Source organism: Rhinichthys klamathensis, unplaced genomic scaffold (genome assembly GCF_029890125.1).
Source record: "Rhinichthys klamathensis goyatoka isolate OS25496 unplaced genomic scaffold, OSU_Roscu_1.1 h1tg000341l_1, whole genome shotgun sequence".
In the NCBI taxonomy this organism is placed as follows: Eukaryota; Metazoa; Chordata; class Actinopteri; order Cypriniformes; family Leuciscidae; genus Rhinichthys; species Rhinichthys klamathensis.
Genome location: NW_026606855.1, coordinates 536,382 through 555,000, shown reverse-complemented (window position 1 = coordinate 555,000; position 18,619 = coordinate 536,382). Strand labels below are relative to the sequence as shown.

Below are 18,619 nucleotides of genomic sequence, written 5' to 3'. Positions count from 1 at the left end.
CACGGCCGAGCGCCACTAGCCTATTTTAGTAATCACACAATAACTTGACAATTTAATTGACATTTTATATAAATATAGGCCTACATATTCTTTTTACTTTTTTATGGGAATTTCCTGGTAAAATGAAGGTAAAAAAATATTATTTTATATTTTATTTTGCCTTTTCACGGACCACCTGCAGTACCCTCACGGACCACTAGTGGTCCGCGGACCACAGTTTGGGAATCGCTGATCTATAGTATTTATTTGTTTAAAATGTATTTATTTATTTATTCTAAACATATTTGCTTTAAAGGTATTTGCATTAAATATATTTCTATTGGTTTTAAATGCATTTATTTTAAATGTAATTGTTTTGAATGAAATTTTATTTATTTTTAAATGTAAAACAAATAAATACTTTTAAAACTAATAAATACATAAATACATTTCAAATAAATAACTGAGCACAGTTTATTTATTTTAAGTTTATTTTAAATGTATTTGCTTTATATGTATTCATTTAAATGGATTTTTTTTTATTAAATTTAAATTAAATAAAAACTTTTAAAACAAATGCGTTTTAAATAAATACAAAGAAATAAATAACATTTATTTATTTTAAATGAAATTCTAAGTTTATTTTAAAATGTATTTGTTTTTTTATTAAAAATAAATAAATAAATTTATAATTTAAAGTACATAAACAACTATTCCTTTATTTAAAATGTATTTATTTACGTATTTATTTGTTATAAATTTAAAAATAAAAATTAAATATTAAAATAAATACATTTTAAATAAATAACTGAATGAAATTATTTATTTTAAATATATGTATTTATTTATTTTAAATGCATTTATTTATTTTGTGTATACTTGTTTTCTGTATGAGAATTTTGGCCTGTACAATAAACATATAGAACATTTTTAATAGATAGATTTTTAGTTATATGCCATCTTATCACTATGGCCCAGAATATTAACTGAGAAGCATTGGGTTTCCACACAACACATGGTGTTTCATGACGTGGCATAGTGGTTAAGCTGTCTGGTAAAGCTACAGTATATGCGTGTCTTAACGACCAGTGAATCACAATATATGCATGTCTTCAGGGCTATGACAAAGATCTGGTGGAGGTTACGGTCTCTGCCCTCTCTGGGGCCCCTGTTCCCCCCCTCGGGGTCTTGGGGGCCCCCAAACCTGAAGCTGTTCAGATGATAGAAAAGCAGAGACAGAGGCTGCAGAAACGCAGGGGTTTGGGGCAGGAATGTTGGGGTCTGCTGCGGTGCACAGGTACTGAGACTGAATTAACTCAAATATTAGACAAAACATACATCACATATGCTCATCTACTCAGGCCTATGTTCATATATGGTCAAATATATGTATTCTGTGAACTTTCTGATGCTTTAATGTACTTACATGGATAGATGAATAACTGTGAATTTTTGCAGTTTCAGAAAGCTGATGGAAGCCTCTTGAACATTGAACAGCCTGCATTTTGATGTCCAGTTATGGAAAATCATGACAAATTTTACTTTTTTGTACTTTTAACATTTTGTATGGTATTAAAAATAAACCTGATACAGTCTTTGTTGGTACCGTAGTTTTTGTTTGACCGTGGTGTGTGTGTGTGTGTGTGGTCAGATGTGAGCTAAATCTGACAACCTCCATTTGGGGATGTAAGCGAATTATAATTGCTATGAATTATAAATTGCTTGCTGCTAAATGAACTAGGGTTAATAAATATGATTAGTTTTAGACATCTTGGATAGCTAGGTAGACGTGTGTTGTGTTGTGTTGTGTTGTGTTTTGTTTTGTTTCTATCTGTCTGACTGTAAGTGTGTCTTAAAGGGTTAGTTCACCCAAAAATGAAAATTCTGTCAGTAATTACTCACCCTCATGTTGTTCCAACCCTGTAAGACTTTCGTTCATCTTAGGAACACGAATTAAGATATTTTTGATGAAATCTGAGAGCTGGATCACTCCTCCATACTAGTCCATAGGCTTCTTCAGGGATTGAACTTGCCGGCCTCGAAAAGTTATTAAAGACATCGTTAAAATAGTCCAAGTGACTACAGTGGCTCAATCTTAAGTTTATCAAGCGACGAGAATACTTTTTGTGCGCAAAAACAAACAAAAATAACGACTTTATTTCAACTATTCATGTCCTTCTCTTTGGGCCTCTAGTCAGTTAACGCTGGTCATGTGCGTGATGCGTGTGACGTACAACAACAGAAGCTTACGCTATTACACTAGTGAACCATAGACAGTAAAAGAAATGGACAGAGCGATCTCATTGGAACTCAGTTGAGACAGTTGAAGCCCATTTTTAGCCATTTTTGAGAACTTCCGTTCCTGACGCGCAGACTCAAACCGACTCAAACTAAGCTTGATGACGTGAGCAACCTGTCTGACAGACGTTAATCTTCTAGTAGCTGTGCGTGAAAACTGCCAATGTTAATCTTGCAGAGACGAGGAACTTGAGCAAAGAGTTCTTTGGCGTGAGTGAGCAGGAGTAAGAATTCCGTTGCTTTTATGGACTCATTATCTATGGGCTTCTCCCTTGATGGGACGTCCCCCGATTGCCTGCGAGCTTCTCCTCCTGTCTGTACGGTAATTTCTGTACAGCGCGACAGAGAGTCGAGTGGTTATGACGCAATCGTTAGCCTATTTTTACTAAATCTGTTTCTACGGGGCCATAATGTAACATAGAAGGTAATGGAGCCCTTTATACATTGTCGTGTTTCTTTAGAAATAAATAATGGACAAATGGAGTCTTTAAACGCCTCAGATGTAAAGTTATTCGCTGTCAAAGTGACGCCAAAATGACTGGGAGTCAATGGAAATGCTAACGCAAGTGAAGTTCTGCTACAACATGGCGGCACCCGGCCGGCTTCAACTTCCGGTCGATGGATTACCCCCTTGTAGTGAACTGACTCGAGGCCCACAGAAAAGGAAATGAATAGTTGAAATAAAGTCGTTATTTTTGTTGTTTTTTGCGCACAAAAAGTACTCTCGTCGCTTGATAAACTTAAGATTGAGCCACTGTAGTCACTTGGACTATTTTAACGATGTCTTTAATAACTTTTCGAGGCCGGCAAGTTCAATCCCTGAAGAAGCCTATGGACTAGTATGGAGGAGTGATCCAGCTCTCAGATTTAATCAAAAATATCTTAATTCGTGTTCCGAAGATTAACGAATGTCTTACGGGCTTGGAACAGCATGAGGGCGAGTAATTACTGACAGAATTTTCATTTTTGGGTGAACTATCCCTTTAAGATGACAGAATGATGTTAGTTACAACACTTTTCCATGACTGACTCTCAAAGTATATCAGGAGTTACAGTTTGGTCATACTTCCTTTTTTACTGCTATATGCCTATTTATATATCAATTTTTTGTGTTATAAATTCTTTACCACACCCAGAGAAAACGGTGAGTAGCCTACACAGTTATATTTCTTTCTGATTCTTTGTTTTTCAGTATTAGATATTATTAGCCAATCTTTTGGTATTAGAGATATTCCGTACATTATCATTTTTTTTTCAGTGGTTTGCTGGTATTATTTATGATCCATATGGTTGTGCATGGCATGTGATGCTTTCCCAAATCTACTGGGTGGCAAATGCTACCAGCTAACACTGTTAACATTAAAAGTAGTCGTCCAGTAGGGGACGCCGATTGGCCAAAATCTTCAGTTAAACCGCATTTACTTTTTCTGTCTTATTGGCGATATTTGTATTATCGATAACGGTATAATCACCTAAATTTATATATACAGATCCATATTGAATAGGCTGTCTTTCTTACAGTTGTACAAGATCACGTTATTTTCAAAACTCACAACTTTCAAACAGTTTTGTGGGGTTTGTCTACTGAATGTTTTTGTTGTTGTAAATGTTTTTTCAGCTAAACAACTGACATGTAGTACAATCCATTGAAAACACTATTTCTATTGTTCACGGCTTTATTTTCATTCCTGTCAAACTGACTAAATGAATAATGAAATTAAGGTATTAATGACTAAATTAATTATTACGGTATAAATACCCAATAAACACAGACAAATCAATTATTCTAAATAAAACAAACAAAAAATAATAATTTTGTGTAAATGATTAGTCTGTGTTGATCATCGATGAGAAGAGTAACAGTTACCACGTGACATCGCCGCCTATCTTTAGCACCGATCTAGATAATATTTTGCACATGAAAAAATGACACTGAGTGATTTTAGTAACTACTGAATTGAAAACACATGGTAAAGAATTAAAATAGTAAAATAATTATTTTAGCCACTACGCCCCGCCCCTTATAGACAATGCTAATTTCCATTCTTCTCACTTCTCCGGTTCTGTGACAGAAGCCGAAGATCAGATGGCCGCCAATCCGACGAGAGCGACCGGCCAGCCGGGCAAGATGAAGAAGGATGAGTCGCTGCTGGGAAAACTGGGAGGAACGTTATCTCGCAAAAAGAAGCTGAAAGAAGGTAATATTTTTAGGATATTGTAACTGTTAACAAAAGAAAGGAGAAAATACTGTATTTAGAAGAGCACATGACATCATGCAGTCATTGATTTTATTCTGTCCATGGTGCTGCGCTTGATCAATAATAGATTTATGAAAATGATTCACTGCGGGATATTTAACCACTTATTTATGTTAAAATAGCCTATTTATAGATTTAAAATAATAATTAATAGAATTAAAAGGCCTATATAATAGATATTTCTACCGGACTATTATAAGTAATTGTATAATCCTAGTGTTATAAAAAATGTATGCGATTTACTCTTTGTGTATCAGCATAACTTCATCCACAGTTATGTTGTGTTGTTGTCTGGGACAGAAATAGCCAGGTCAGGAGCTCAAGGTTATTCAGATAACTGTGAAGCAGGTTGCTTTGTATTTCTAGTTAGTTATATTATGTTTCCCCTTTCAAACTCTCAAGAGTTAAAAATCTATGTCTATGCTTTTTAGATTTGTTATTTTTGTTCAGTTTTAGATCAAACTCACCCTTCCAGGCTCCATCTGTGTGAACAGCTGCAGCTGCACAGTAAAGTGTGTGTGTGAACGTGTGTGTGTGTGTGTGTGTGTTTGTTTGTTTGTTCCTTAATGAGACACAAAGGCAGGAATGACAGAGACAAAAGCTGTTTTAAATAGTTATTGTACTGTTTTAACCTTCAGTCAGTCACGCAGGAGTTACACAATGTGTTAAATGCTCTTTAGTGACTCTTTGTTTAGAGTTTTGTTTTGGGAAGTTTGAAAAGAGTTTTGAAGTTTGAAGCGACTGCCTTGCTAAGTGGTTGCTATAGTCTTCTGAATGGTTGCTAGGGTGTTTTGGATGGTTGTTAGGGGCAGGGTGTTGCTAGGGTGTTCTAGCCAGTTGCTTGAGTGTTCTGGATGGTTGCCAGGATGTTGCTAATGTGGTTTGGCTGGTTGCTAGGGTGTTTTTGCTGATTGTTAGGGTATTCTGGATGGTTGTTATGATTTCTGGTTGGTTGTTAAGGTGTTGCTAAGGCGTGCTGGCTGGTTGTTTGGGTGTTCTGGATGGTTCTTGTTCTTGCTTGTTGTTTGGGTGTTCTGGATGGTTGTCAGGATGTTGCTAATGTGGTTTGGCTGGTTACTAGGGTTTTTTGCTGACTGTTAGGGTGTTCTGGATGGTTGTTATGATTTCTGGTTGGTTGTTAAGGTGTTGCTAAGGTGTGCTGGCTGGTTGTCAGGGTGTTCTTGCTGGTTGTTTGGGTGTTCTTGCTGGTTGTCAGGGTGTTCTTGCTGGTTGTTTGGGTGTTCTGGATGGTTCTTGTTTTTGCTTGTTGTTTGGGTGTTCTGGATGGTTCTTGTTTTTGCTTGTTTGGGTGTTCTGGATGGTTGTCAGGATGTTGCTAATGTGGTTTGGCTGGTTACTAGGGTTTTTTGCAGACTGTTAGGGTGTTCTGGATGGTTGTTATGATTTCTGGCTGATTGTTAAGGTGTTGCTAGGGCGTTTTAGCTGATTGCTAGGGTGTTCTAGCTGGTTGTCAGGTTGTTTGGGTGTTCTGGATGGTTGTTAGGATTTATGGCTGGTGGTTAAGGTGTTGCTAGGGCGTTTTGGCTGATTACTAGTGTGATCTAGCTGGTTGTTTTAGGGTGTTCTTGCTGGTTGTTTGGGTGTTCTTGCTGGTTGACAGGGAGTTCTTGCTGGTTGTTTGGGTGTTCTGGATGGTTCTTGTTTTTGTTTGTTGTTTGGGTGTTCTGGATGGTTCTTGTTTTTGCTTGTTTGGGTGTTCTGGATGGTTGTCAGGATGTTGCTAATGTGGTTTGGCTGGTTACTAGGGTTTTTTGCAGACTGTTAGGGTGTTCTGGATGGTTGTTATGATTTCTGGCTGATTGTTAAGGTGTTGCTAGGGCGTTTTAGCTGATTGCTAGGGTGTTCTAGCTGGTTGTCAGGTTGTTTGGGTGTTCTGGATGGTTGTTAGGATTTATGGCTGGTGGTTAAGGTGTTGCTAGGGCGTTTTGGCTGATTACTAGTGTGATCTAGCTGGTTGTTTTAGGGTGTTCTGGCTGGTTGGTTAGGTGTTCTGCCTGTAGTCAGACCTGTACTGATTGGTGGATGTAGTTTGAAAACTAGGAGGAAATACAATCATACATTTTTAATGGAAGTTTTGATGGAATGAAAATGTGATCGTATGCTGGTCAAGTGTCTTGACCATGAGTGACTTTGGTCAAGCAGTGATGCTGTTTTGTGGAGATGAGTAAGCTTGACGTCTATAGCGCCACCCAGAGGACATTTGTTAGAAACAGTGGGGTTTGTTTTTTCAGTAAAGTAGTTGTCATGATTGACAGCAACTTTACACAGCAGATCCACACATTTCCCATGCCTTCTGTGCAGAAGCTGATAGCAGAAAACCCCTGATATATATAAGTGTGTGTGTGTGTGTGTGTGTCAGGATGTTGAGCTGGCTGTTACACGTTGTGTTGGTGTGTATGAGAGATACTGACAGATCTGGCTGTTGCTACCTTCATTTTTTAATTATCCTGAGGCTCGTTAAAACCCTTGAAGAACATGGATTCCAGTAAGTGTCACTCTTCTTCGAAACTTTTAATGCATTTTCTGAGAAATCTCCTGTTCAAGTTATTATGCTGTGATATTTTTTAAAATAATGGTCTGATATTTAAGACATTTAAGGCATATTTAAGGCATTTTTTTATTAGTAGTATTTTTTTTATTGTCTTTTATTATTAACTGTTTCATTATGTTTGTTTACACATTGGCTTATCAAACTTAATAGTTCAACCAATATATATAATATAATATAAAAATATGACTGTTTTACACAATTTGTTTATATTCATTGTTAATGTTTTTCATATTTTGCCAATTACTGTATAATGTGTGATTACTTACAAGGTCCAGTGAAACTGAGTGATACTAAAATCATTTATTTAATTACAAACTTTGGAAGTAACAAATTAGAGTAATTCTATCAGTAAAATGTTGTAAAAACGCAAAGTGTTTTCAGTGAAAAAACCCAAATATTAAAATTAATAACTGTAAACTGACAGTTCTTTATAGTTTTTGTTATCAGTTATGTACATTTGGGTTTTATGTTACATCTTCTGTTGTTTAATGAATTGCTTTATTCAAGAGTCGTGTGTGTCACTATGATGGCGTTTTGTGTGTGCATGAATGACTCTTTGCAGTTTTTATTCATGATTCTTCATGTGGCTTCCTCTTTTGCCGCCTGCATTATTACGCTGGTTGTCAGTATATGTTAAAGCTACAAAACAGATTCCAGTAGTGTGCACTGTTGAATTTACATTGGTTTAAATTGAAGTTTTCTTGTTTGTAAATGACAGTTTTATACTGTAAAATGTACAGTTTGTTCTGTAAATATGTTTACATTTATACATTGGCAACCACAGCTGCCACATTTTTGTTTTGTAAAAACAACATGATTTTTACAGTTTTGAATTAATATACTGTAGCAGAACTGTGTTGTTCTTCTTAGAGTTATTAATGGTATACAAGGAAGGTGGTAACCTCATATTTAGGGCCCAAGCCTTGAAAAGGCGAAGGCCCTATTGTTTTCCTTAGGATTATTAGGGCCCAAGCCTTGAAAAGGCGAAGGCCCTATTGTTTTCCTTAGGATTATTTTTTTTTTTTTTTTTTTTTTTCTCCTCTTTTATTTTTCTTACGACTATTCGGGCACTTTTGGGGCTCTTAACGTGCACGAAAACTCTTGAAACTTTGCACGCGGGTCAGAACCCGCGGCCATCAGGGTCGGGGTGAAGATGGTACCCGGGCGTGGCAGGGGGGCTCGACAGCGCCCCCTGGAACGGGGTCCGAAAACTTGGTCCATAAATCAAACACGCTTGTATGTAAGAATATGAAACTCGGTACACATATAGATCTCATCGGTTCATATATACTTCATGCTCTTACTTTTTACCCCAGCCCAACAGGAAGTCGGCTATTTAGGGTTGTTTGTAAAACGCATGCAATGGAATTTAAAGTACTTCTCCTAGAGAATTCAAAGAAATGCCTCGAAACTCGGTCAGCATGAAGTCAAGACATTGAGGATGAAAAATTGCGAGGGGATTTTTGATATCTCGAACGGTTTGGCCGTGGCGGGGAAACGAAATTATGGCGAGAAACGTGAAACAGGAAGTGTGTTATAACTTCTGCATACATTAACTGATCTTGATGAAACTTCACCAGTGTGTTCGCTGTAAGAGGCCGATCACATGGATGTGACTATTGTGAGTCAAAGTTATAGCGCCACCAACTGGCAGCAGGAAGTGTGTCACTTTCAAAATGCTTCGAAATCACCCTCTTATTTTAACCCAATTTGCTTCAAACTTCATCTGTATAATGTAAACATACGCCAGATGTAGACCTGTGAATGGATTCTTGATATCTTTGATACTGTTGCCGTGGCAACACATCAAACTTTAAAATTATTTTTTGATGCTTTTGAGACTCTTAGCATGCTTGAAATTGCATGAAACTCGACAGACATGTCACATATATTAGCCAGTAGACATGTGCAAAGTTTCAGGAACGGGCGTGGTGCAGGGACTCAGTAGCGCCACCTTTTGACAAAAGTGAGAGGGTTAGTTTCATAGTTTTACCTGCAATCTTAAAACTCGGTAGGCATATTGTTCAGATCAAGCCGGACAACTTTCTAATTTACAGTTTTTGGTTCCGAACAACAGGAAGTCAGATATTTTGGTTTGAATGGGATGTTTTGGAGTAATCTCTGTCCCTCTCTCCCTCTCTCTGCATACCTCTGTGTCTGTGGGGGGAGGGGGATGTGTCTGTTTGAGTGACAAAGCTTTTAATTATTGTTGATCAAGGTTTCGGGGGCTTTTGGGGCTCTTAACATCCTCTAAAACTCTTGAAACTTTGCACACGGGTCAGAACCCGTGGCCATCAGGGCCGGACTGAAGCTGGTACCCGGGCGTGGCAGGGCGGACCGACAGCGCCCCCTGGACTGGGATTCGAACACTTGTCCATAAATCAAAGACACTTGCATGTAATAATATGAAACTGTGTACACTTATAGATCTCATTGGGTTAAACAACTTTCGTGCTCTAAGTTTTACGACATCCCAACAGGAAGCCGGCTATCATGGTTTGTTTGGAAACGCATACCCCTGAAATTCTATTTAATTCTCCTTGGGAATTGATCGGATTTCAAGCAAACTCGGTCAGCATGACGTCAAGACATTGATGATGCTAAATTCCGGAGGGATTTTTGATATCTCGAACGGTTTGGCCGTGGCGAGGAAATTAATTTTATGACTAAAAAAGGACACATAAAGTGTGTTATAACTTTGCTCGTTTTACCTACAGTTACAAAACTTGCCACGCATATTGTTCTCATCAAGCCAATCGACTTTCTAATTTAAAGTCATTAGCTCAGAGCAACAGAAAGTCAGATATTGTAGTTTGAATGGATTTCTTGTCCCCCTGCCATTCTGTTTGTGTGTGTGTCTGTGTGGGGAGGGGAGCAGAGGGGAGGGGAGGGAGGGAGGGTTGGTGTCTGTGTTTATGTGTGTGTGTGTGTGTGTGTGTGGCTGGCTGTATGATTTTTCCTGCATTAAAGGATAAAGAAATCTCTAAGTCCTTGTCTTTTCGCATAACAATTTTTGTATTTTTTTTTAAATGACAAAATATGCATCACTCCTCTTAAGTGGTTTATTTTATTCCCACCAAACTTTTTCAACATGATGAAAATACATTAAAGAAGCATAATTGTGAATATCTATTGAATATCTCTAATTGTTTTGCTATGGCGAGGGATTAAAGTCATGTAAAAAAAAAAAAAAAACACTAAAAGCTTCATATCTTCTAAAAATGTAATTATACACCATTTATTTCTAGATAAAATTATACAAATATCAGAACTAAACCCATTTTATTCTTGTTTTCAATTTAAGAATAATGTACAAGTTTAAAAACAGCCAGGATGCACTATTCAGTTAAAAAATAAATATATCAAATAATACATAGGGCTATACTGCCCTCTTGTGTTCAAAATCAGGTAGGCCTGTTGTATTTAAATATAGGTAGCTGCTATGTGACTCCGAGAATTTTTTCTCACCGGTTATTTGACGTGTAACACCGGGGGCTTTTATATCGCTAAGTTAAAAGTGAAAGTAAAGTAAGGACATTTATAGTGGTGGCGCTCGCAGTGCGCTCGAATGAATTTCTATGGAAGTAGAAATGAAAAAACGTTCGCTCTGTTTTGCTCGCTCGTCGCCATGGATGCGCACTGTAATGAATGCCACTGCAGCCGCATACTTTTTAGTGTCACTTTAAAATTAGTGCAATATCGGGGGCCGATTGCTTGAATTGTGAGTTCAATAGTCTATTATTTTTCACGGAAAACACAACAACAAAAGAGTACAATGACAGATTCGCTTAAATAGGCGCTTTTACATAAAATAGCCTATTCCGTCATCATCTTTTCAGTCAGCACTTCACTCTCGTGATTAATGAAATTTATTGCTGATATTTGCTGCAACTTTCGTTCCGCTCACAATTTAGTAAACAAACACGCTTCAAATGTGTTTTTATTTTATTTTTGTGTATATATATGTGTGTGTATATATATATATATAGCTTATGTTTCAAATATGAGTTAATTAACAATCGTTTGAAAGAATGATACTTTTAAACATATCACTAAACCGTCATTAGGTGTCGCCAGGCGACCGTCTTAATGAGCGAGTCATTGATTCATTTGTTCGAACGATTCGTTCGAACGGCTGAGTCATTCATGAATGAGACAGATTATGGATTGGTCATTGAATCTTTCAGTCAACCGATTCGTTCAAAATGCTGAATCATTCAGTAATGAGAAAACACGTTGCTGTGAGATGCGCAATGGTTCTGCTGTGATCTTTGTTTAACTAGTTTCACTGCTGAAACAGAAAAAAGTCAATATTGCATATAAAATGTAAGTGATTTGACGTGTGTGTGAGAGAGATTGTGTCTGTTACAGTGACAAGAGTTTAACCCTTTAAGGCCTTGTCTTTTTGGATATATATCTCTTTTTTTATTACAAAATGTGCATACAACCCATATATTGTAAATGTATTGTTTGCTTTAAATTAAATTAAGATTGTATGTTTGGTAATTGAACCTAAATAAATTTAAAATTAGGAAGTCGGCTATATAGCAACAATAGTTACATCCATCTGATCGGCCTTCCTAAACCCATATATTATGGGTTTAGGAAGGCCGATCAGATGGATGTAACTATTGTGAGTCAAAGTTATAGCGCCACCAACTGGCAGCAAGAAGTGTGTCACTTTCTAAATGCTTTTGACAAAAGTGGGGGGGTTAGTTTTATCCACAGTAACAAAACTCGATATGTATATTGTACTCTTCGAGCCGGACAACTTTCTAATTTACCGTAATTAGCTCAGACCAAGAGGAAGTCAGATATTTTGGTTTGAATATGGTGAGCCTCTCTCTGTCTCTCTCTGAGCTAATATGGCAAGCCGTTTTAACATTTAATCATTTTAACCTACTAGTCTCTATTTTCATGCTACTAGTACTTATTTTTTAGATACTAGTATCTATTCCATTAAGTACTAGTACTTACTCATTAGTGACTAGTGCTTATTCTGTTTAGAATATTCAAAGTGCTTATTCAATTTTTATGCTTATTTATATTTTCAGAGCAGAATTTTTTTTTCAATTTAAGAATTATTTTTAAGTTTAAAAACAGCCAGAATGGTTGTTTAGTCAAAAATAATAATAATCCAAATCATATATAGTGCTATACTGCCCTCTTGTGTTCAAAATCAGGTAGGCCTATTGAATTTATATATATTTATATATTAGAGAGAGATTGTGTCTGTTACAGTGACAAGAGTTTAACCCTTTAAGGCCTTGTCTTTTTGGATATATATCTTTTTTTTATAAAAAAAAGTGCATACAACCAATATATTTTAAATGTATTGTTTGCTTTAAATTAAATTAAGATTGTATGTTTGGTAATTGAACCTAAATAAATTTAAAATTAATGTTCTATATTTCAGATCAATATATTTGTTTTCCTTCATTTTAATCAACACTAACTTTATTCTCATCTGAATTATAAATAACTTATTTCTGTATAAAATAAAAAATCCCGAATAATCCAGACCAACCAGAGCGCACTATTTCTACAACATCATCAGTGCTGAAGCGGAACTACCAGAGTCGTTCGGCAGATAGTGAGCAGATATTTTGTGTCACGTCGTGCACAATAACCCTAAAGGCACCAGGGTGGCGGTGCCACCGGCTTTTTATATATATATATATACATATATATATATATATATATATATATATATATATAAATATAGCTGCGAGCAGCGATGAAGGGCCAAAGCCGGCGGCACCGCCACCCTGGTGCCGATTATTATTTATTATTATTAGGGCCCAAGCCTTGAAAAGGCGAAGGCCCTATTGTTTTCCTAAGGATTATTATTAGGGCCCAAGCCTTGAAAAGGCGAAGGCCCTATTGTTTTCCTAAGGATTATTATTTATTATTATTAGGGCCCAAGCCTTGAAAAGGCGAAGGCCCTATTGTTTTCCTAAGGATTATTATTTATTATTAGGGCCCAAGCCTTGAAAAGGCGAAGGCCCTATTGTTTTCCTAAGGATTATTAGGGCCCAAGCCTTGAAAAGGCGAAGGCCCTATTGTTTTCCTAAGGATTATTAGGGCCCAAGCCTTGAAAAGGCGAAGGCCCTATTGTTTTCCTAAGGATTATTAGGGCCCAAGCCTTGAAAAGGCGAAGGCCCTATTGTTTTCCTAAGGATTATTAGGGCCCAAGCCTTGAAAAGGCGAAGGCCCCTATTGTTTTCCTAAGGATTATTATTTATTATTAGGGCCCAAGCCTTGAAAAGGCGAAGGCCCTATTGTTTTCCTAAGGATTATTATTTATTATTAGGGCCCAAGCCTTGAAAAGGCGAAGGCCCTATTGTTTTCCTAAGGATTATTATTAGGGCCCAAGCCTTGAAAAGGCGAAGGCCCTATTGTTTTCCTAAGGATTATTATTTATTATTATTATTATTATTATTATTATTTTACTACCTTTTGGGCACTTTTGGGGGCCTTAACGTGCTCGAAAACTCTTGAAACTTTGCACACATCTCAGAACCCGCGGCCATCAGGGCCGGGCTGAAGCTGGTACCCGGGCGTGGCAGGGGGGCTCGACAGCGCCCCCTGGAACGTGGTTTGAACACTTGGTCCATAAATCAAACACGCTTGCATGTAATAATATGAAACTCAGTACACATATAGATCTCATCGGTTCATATATACTTCATGCTCTTACTTTTTACCCCAGCCCAACAGGAAGTCGGCTATTAAGGGTTGTTTGGAAAACACATGCAATGGAATGTGAAATACTCCTCCTAGAGAATTCAAACACACGGCACGAAACTCGGTCAGCATGAAGTCAAGACACTGAGGATGAAAAATTGCCAGGGGATTTTTGATATCTCGAACGGTTTGGCCGTGGCGAGTAAACGAAATTATGGCGAGAAACGTGAAACAGGAAGTGTGTTATAACTACTGCATACATTAACTAATCTTGATGAAACTTCAGCAGTGTGTTCGTTGTAAGAGCCCGATCACATGGATGTGACTATTGTGAGTCAAAGTTATAGCGCCACCAACTGGCAGCAGGAAGTGTGTCACTTTCAAAATGCTTTTAAATCACCCTCTTATTTTTACCCGATTTGCTTCAAACTTCATGTGCATAATGTAGACACACGCCAGATGTAGACCTGTGAAAGGATTATTGATATCTTAGATACTGTTGCCATGGCAATGCATCAAACATTAATATTCCTTTTTTTAAGCTTTTTCATGCTTTTTTATGCTTTCGGGCACTTTTGGGGTTCTTAACGTGCTCGAAAACTCTTGAAACTTTGCACACGGGACAAAACCCGCGGCCATCAGGGCCAGGCTGAAGCTGGTACCCGGGCGTGGCAGGGGGGCTCGACAGCGCCCCCTTGAACGGGTCAGACAATTTGGTCCATATATCCAACACGCTTTACCCTATTTGCTTCAAACTTGATGTGTATAATGTAGACACAAGCCAGATGTAGACCTGTGAAAGGATTGTTGATATCTTAGATGCTGTTGCCGTGACAACGCATCAAACTTTAATATTCTTTTTGGATACTTTTGAGATTCTTAGCGCACTTTTGGGGCCCTTAACATGCTCAAAAACTCTTGAAACTTTGCACACGGGTCAGAAACCGCGGCCATCAGGGCCGGGCTGAAGCTGGTACCCGGGCGTGGCAGGGGGGCTCGACAGCGCCCCCTGGAATGGGGTCCGAAAACTTGGTCCATAAATCAAACAGGCTTTACCCGATTTGCTTCAAACTTGATGTGTATAATGTAGACACACGCCAGATGTAGACCTGTGAAAGGATTGTTGATATCTTAGATGCTGTTGCCGTGACAACGCATCAAACTTTAATATTCTTTTTGGATACTTTTGAGACTCTCAGCGCACTTTTGGGGCCCTTAACATGCTCAAAAACTCTTGAAACTTTGCACACGGGTCAGAACCCGCGGCCATCAGGGCCGGGCTGAAGCTGGTACCCGGGCGTGGCAGGGGGGCTCGACAGCGCCCCCTGGAACGGGGTCCGAAAACTTGGTCCATAAATCAAACACGCTTGAATGTAATAATATGAAACTCGGTACACATATAGATCTCATCGATTCATATATCCTTTGTACTTTTACTTTTTACCCCAGCCCAACAGGAAGTCGGCTATTATGGTTTGTTTGGAAGCGTATGCCCCTGGAATTCGATATACTCCTCCTAGAGAATTCAACCAATCGCCACGAAACTCGGTCAGCATGAAGTCAAGACATTGAGGATGAAAAGTTGCCAGGGGATTTTTGATATCTCGAACGGTTTGGCCGTGGCGAGGAAACGAAATTTATGGCGAATAAAGGAAACAGGAAGTGTGTTATAACTTCTGCATACATTAACTGATCTTGATGAAACTTCAGCAGTGTGTTCGCTGTAAGAGTCCGATCACATGGATGTGACTATTGTGAGTCAAAGTTATAGCGCCACCAACTGGCAGCAGGAAGTGTGTCACTTCCTAAAGGCTTTGAAATCACCCTCTTATTTTTACCCAATTTGCTTCAAACTTTATGTGTATAATGTAGACACACGGCAGATGTAGACCTGAGAAAGGATTATTGATATCTTAGATACTGTTGCCGTGGCAACGCATCAAACTTTATTATTCTTTGTTGATGCTTTTGAGACTCTTAACATACTTGAAATTGCATGAAACCCGACAGACACATCACATTTATTAGACAGTAGACATGTGCAGAGTTTCAGAAACGGGCATGGTGAGAGCAATTAGAGAATAATGTTTAAGTTTAAAAACAGCCAGAATGGTTGTTTAGTCAAAAAATTTTTTTTTCCAAATCATACATAGTGTTATACTGCCCTCTTGTGTTCAAAATCAGGTAAAAAGCGAAAGTAAAATAAGGACGTCTGCACAATTCATTAATAATGGTGCAGAGTAGAGTGAGCTTTTTCAATTAATTCCTATGGAAGTAGGAATGAACTAAACAACGTTCGCTCTGTTCTGCTCGTCCCTCACCGTGGGCGCGCAGAGTTATGAATGCCCGTGCAGCCGTGAGCATTTTAGTTTCATTTTAAAATTAGCGCCATTTCGGGGGACGTATTACTTTAATTTATTTAACAACAAACACAATGTTGTGTTTTATTGCGAGTGTACACAAATATAAGTAAACACTTTGACGTTTGAATGATGTCCTGTATGAAGAAAATGACGGAGTATGTTTCACTGTTCAATCGCGCTGAGCCACCCAGACCCCCACACACACACTGACACACACACACACACACACACACACACACACACACAAACACACACACACACACACACACACACACACAATAATAAAACATTCAACCTAACATATACAAATTACACTGCTATGTTGAAATAGTCAGTAGTACAATTTGTATCATTCACAGTAAGCACCGCTCCACTGTGATTTTTCCAAGCACATTTTTGCACAAGTGAAGAGGATGATTTTTTCCGTCGATATTGGAACGTGAGTGAAGTACAAAGCCTGTAATAAAGAATAGTTTAGCATCCAAATACATCGCAAATGTTGCAACATTTAGATTCTAAAGAGAGATTTACGTGAGCCTAACACCACTTACTTTTACTTTTGTTTTAAATTATTTCGTTTTGGCTTTATTATAGTTATTTTTTTATTCGTGTTCTGTTCTGAATATCATTAAATTTAAAGGATTTGTTGTGGAATATTTTGAGTGTATAATCAAATAACACTAAACCGTCACTAGGTGTCGCCAGGCGACCGTCTTAATGAGCGGGTCATTGATTCATTCGTTCAAACGATTCGTTTGAACGACTGAGTCATTCATGAATGAGACAGATGTTTATGGATTGGTCATTGAATCTTTGAGTCAACCAATTTGTTCAAAATGCTGAATCATTCAGTAATGAGAAAACACGTTGCTGTGAGATGCAATGGTTCTGCTGTGATCTTTGTTTAACTATTTTCGCTGCTGAAACAGAAGAACAGTCAATATTGCATCTAAAATGTAAGTGACTTGACACGTGTGTGTGTGTGTGTGTGTGTGCGTGTGAGTGCGTGCGTGCGTGCGCGCGTGTGTGTGTGTGTGTGTGTGTGTGTGTGCAATCAATCCCAGGTAAGAGGCATGAATAATGAGAATTGGACTTCTAGGAGTGAGGTTAATATTCCGGAGACGGTTACCTCGGATTGTGAAAAGGAGGCGGCGCGGGAGTGGCCAGGCATTGCGCTACTTCTATTTCAAAGTTTAAAACAATGCTAATATCATTTTTTTGAACGATTTCATTACAAATGTTTATTTTATATATTTATAAAATATTATAAAATATAATAACTATGTTTTGTCCTATTAACAAAAGACAGGCAATGTACTATTAACAAATGTTAATAGTTTTTTAAAAGTTAAAATGATACTTTATGCATTTGTTTTGTGTCAGATGATTAACAATATAAATTAAACAAAGCTTAAAACAAACAAAATAATAAAACGAAAACAAAGCTTGAACATTTTATTTAATTGAAAAGCCTTTTTGAAATAAAATGTGTTTTTTTTCCCTCTGAAATAGCAAAAGCATCGCACACTTAGCTGTACCTGCTCTAAATAAATAATAGTATTTAAATAAAAATACAAAATCGAAATAAATAAATTATATAAAACAAAATCAAATCAAAGAAAATAAATCTTATTAAAGTTATGCAGGCACACATTTAACAATAATTTTCAAGTGACAAATAAAATCAATCAAAATTCCTTACACATGGAGTTAATCCTGACGATTCCTGAGGCGCCTTTCCTCATGACACTCGCTTTTTTTTTCGAAGATATATTTTCTTTGGTTTGATTTTGTTTTTGTAATAATTTATTTTATTTAGTTCGATTTTGTATTTTTATTGAATTACTATTTTTTATTTAGAGCAGGTACAGCTAGTGTGTGATGCTTTTGCTATTTCAGAGGAAAACAATAATTTTATTTAATTAATAATTTTTGTTTCAGTCCACCATATAATTATGTTGTGTTTGATCTATGGAAAAAAGTTAGTTGTGAAATGGTTGAATATTAACAAAAGTTAATAGTTTTTTACAAGTTAGAATAATACGATATATATATATAAACAAGCCGGTGGCACCGCCACCCCGGTGCCTTTAGGGTTACTGTGCATGACGGGCAATATCGTAACTCCGCTTTGACCTTTGAGAAGATGTGTGCTATAGAGCTTGCATTGGTGTGGGCTCTGCAAAAGTGTGTGTGTGTGTGTGAGGCGTGATTGAACAATGTAGACATATATATATATATATAAAGGCACCGGGGTGGCGGTGCCACCGGCTTGTTTATATATATATATATATATATATATATATATATATATATATATATATATATATATATATATATATATGAATATAGCTGCGAGCAGCGATGAAGGGCCAAAGCCGGCGGCACCGCCACTCCGGTGCCTTTAGGTAACTAAAGGCACCGGGGTTGCGGTGCCACCGGCTTGGGCCCGTAATCGCTGC

At 37.5% G+C, this 18,619-nt stretch overlaps 2 protein-coding genes across 3 annotated transcripts in view; both read left to right on the top strand.

Annotated features, from left to right (window-relative positions):
- hdac10 (histone deacetylase 10) overlaps window positions 1-1,580 on the top strand; it is a 13,640-nt gene extending 12,060 nt beyond the window's left edge. The window contains exons 19-20 of the mRNA XM_056272585.1: window positions 1,096-1,276; window positions 1,438-1,580. Of these exons, the coding sequence (XP_056128560.1) occupies window positions 1,096-1,276; window positions 1,438-1,451 (195 nt within the window). The 3' untranslated portion in view covers window positions 1,452-1,580. The remainder of the gene's footprint in view (window positions 1-1,095; window positions 1,277-1,437) is intronic.
- Window positions 1,581-4,323: 2,743 nt separating this feature from the next.
- parvb (parvin, beta) overlaps window positions 4,324-18,619 on the top strand; it is a 137,347-nt gene continuing 123,051 nt past the window's right edge. The window contains exon 1 of one of the 2 annotated variants that reach the window (XM_056272581.1): window positions 4,324-4,475. In XM_056272581.1, the coding sequence (XP_056128556.1) occupies window positions 4,364-4,475 (112 nt within the window). In that variant the 5' untranslated portion in view covers window positions 4,324-4,363. Of the gene's footprint in view, window positions 4,476-6,943; window positions 7,042-18,619 lie in introns of those variants that run through there. The other variant, XM_056272583.1, reaches the window with a different exon arrangement.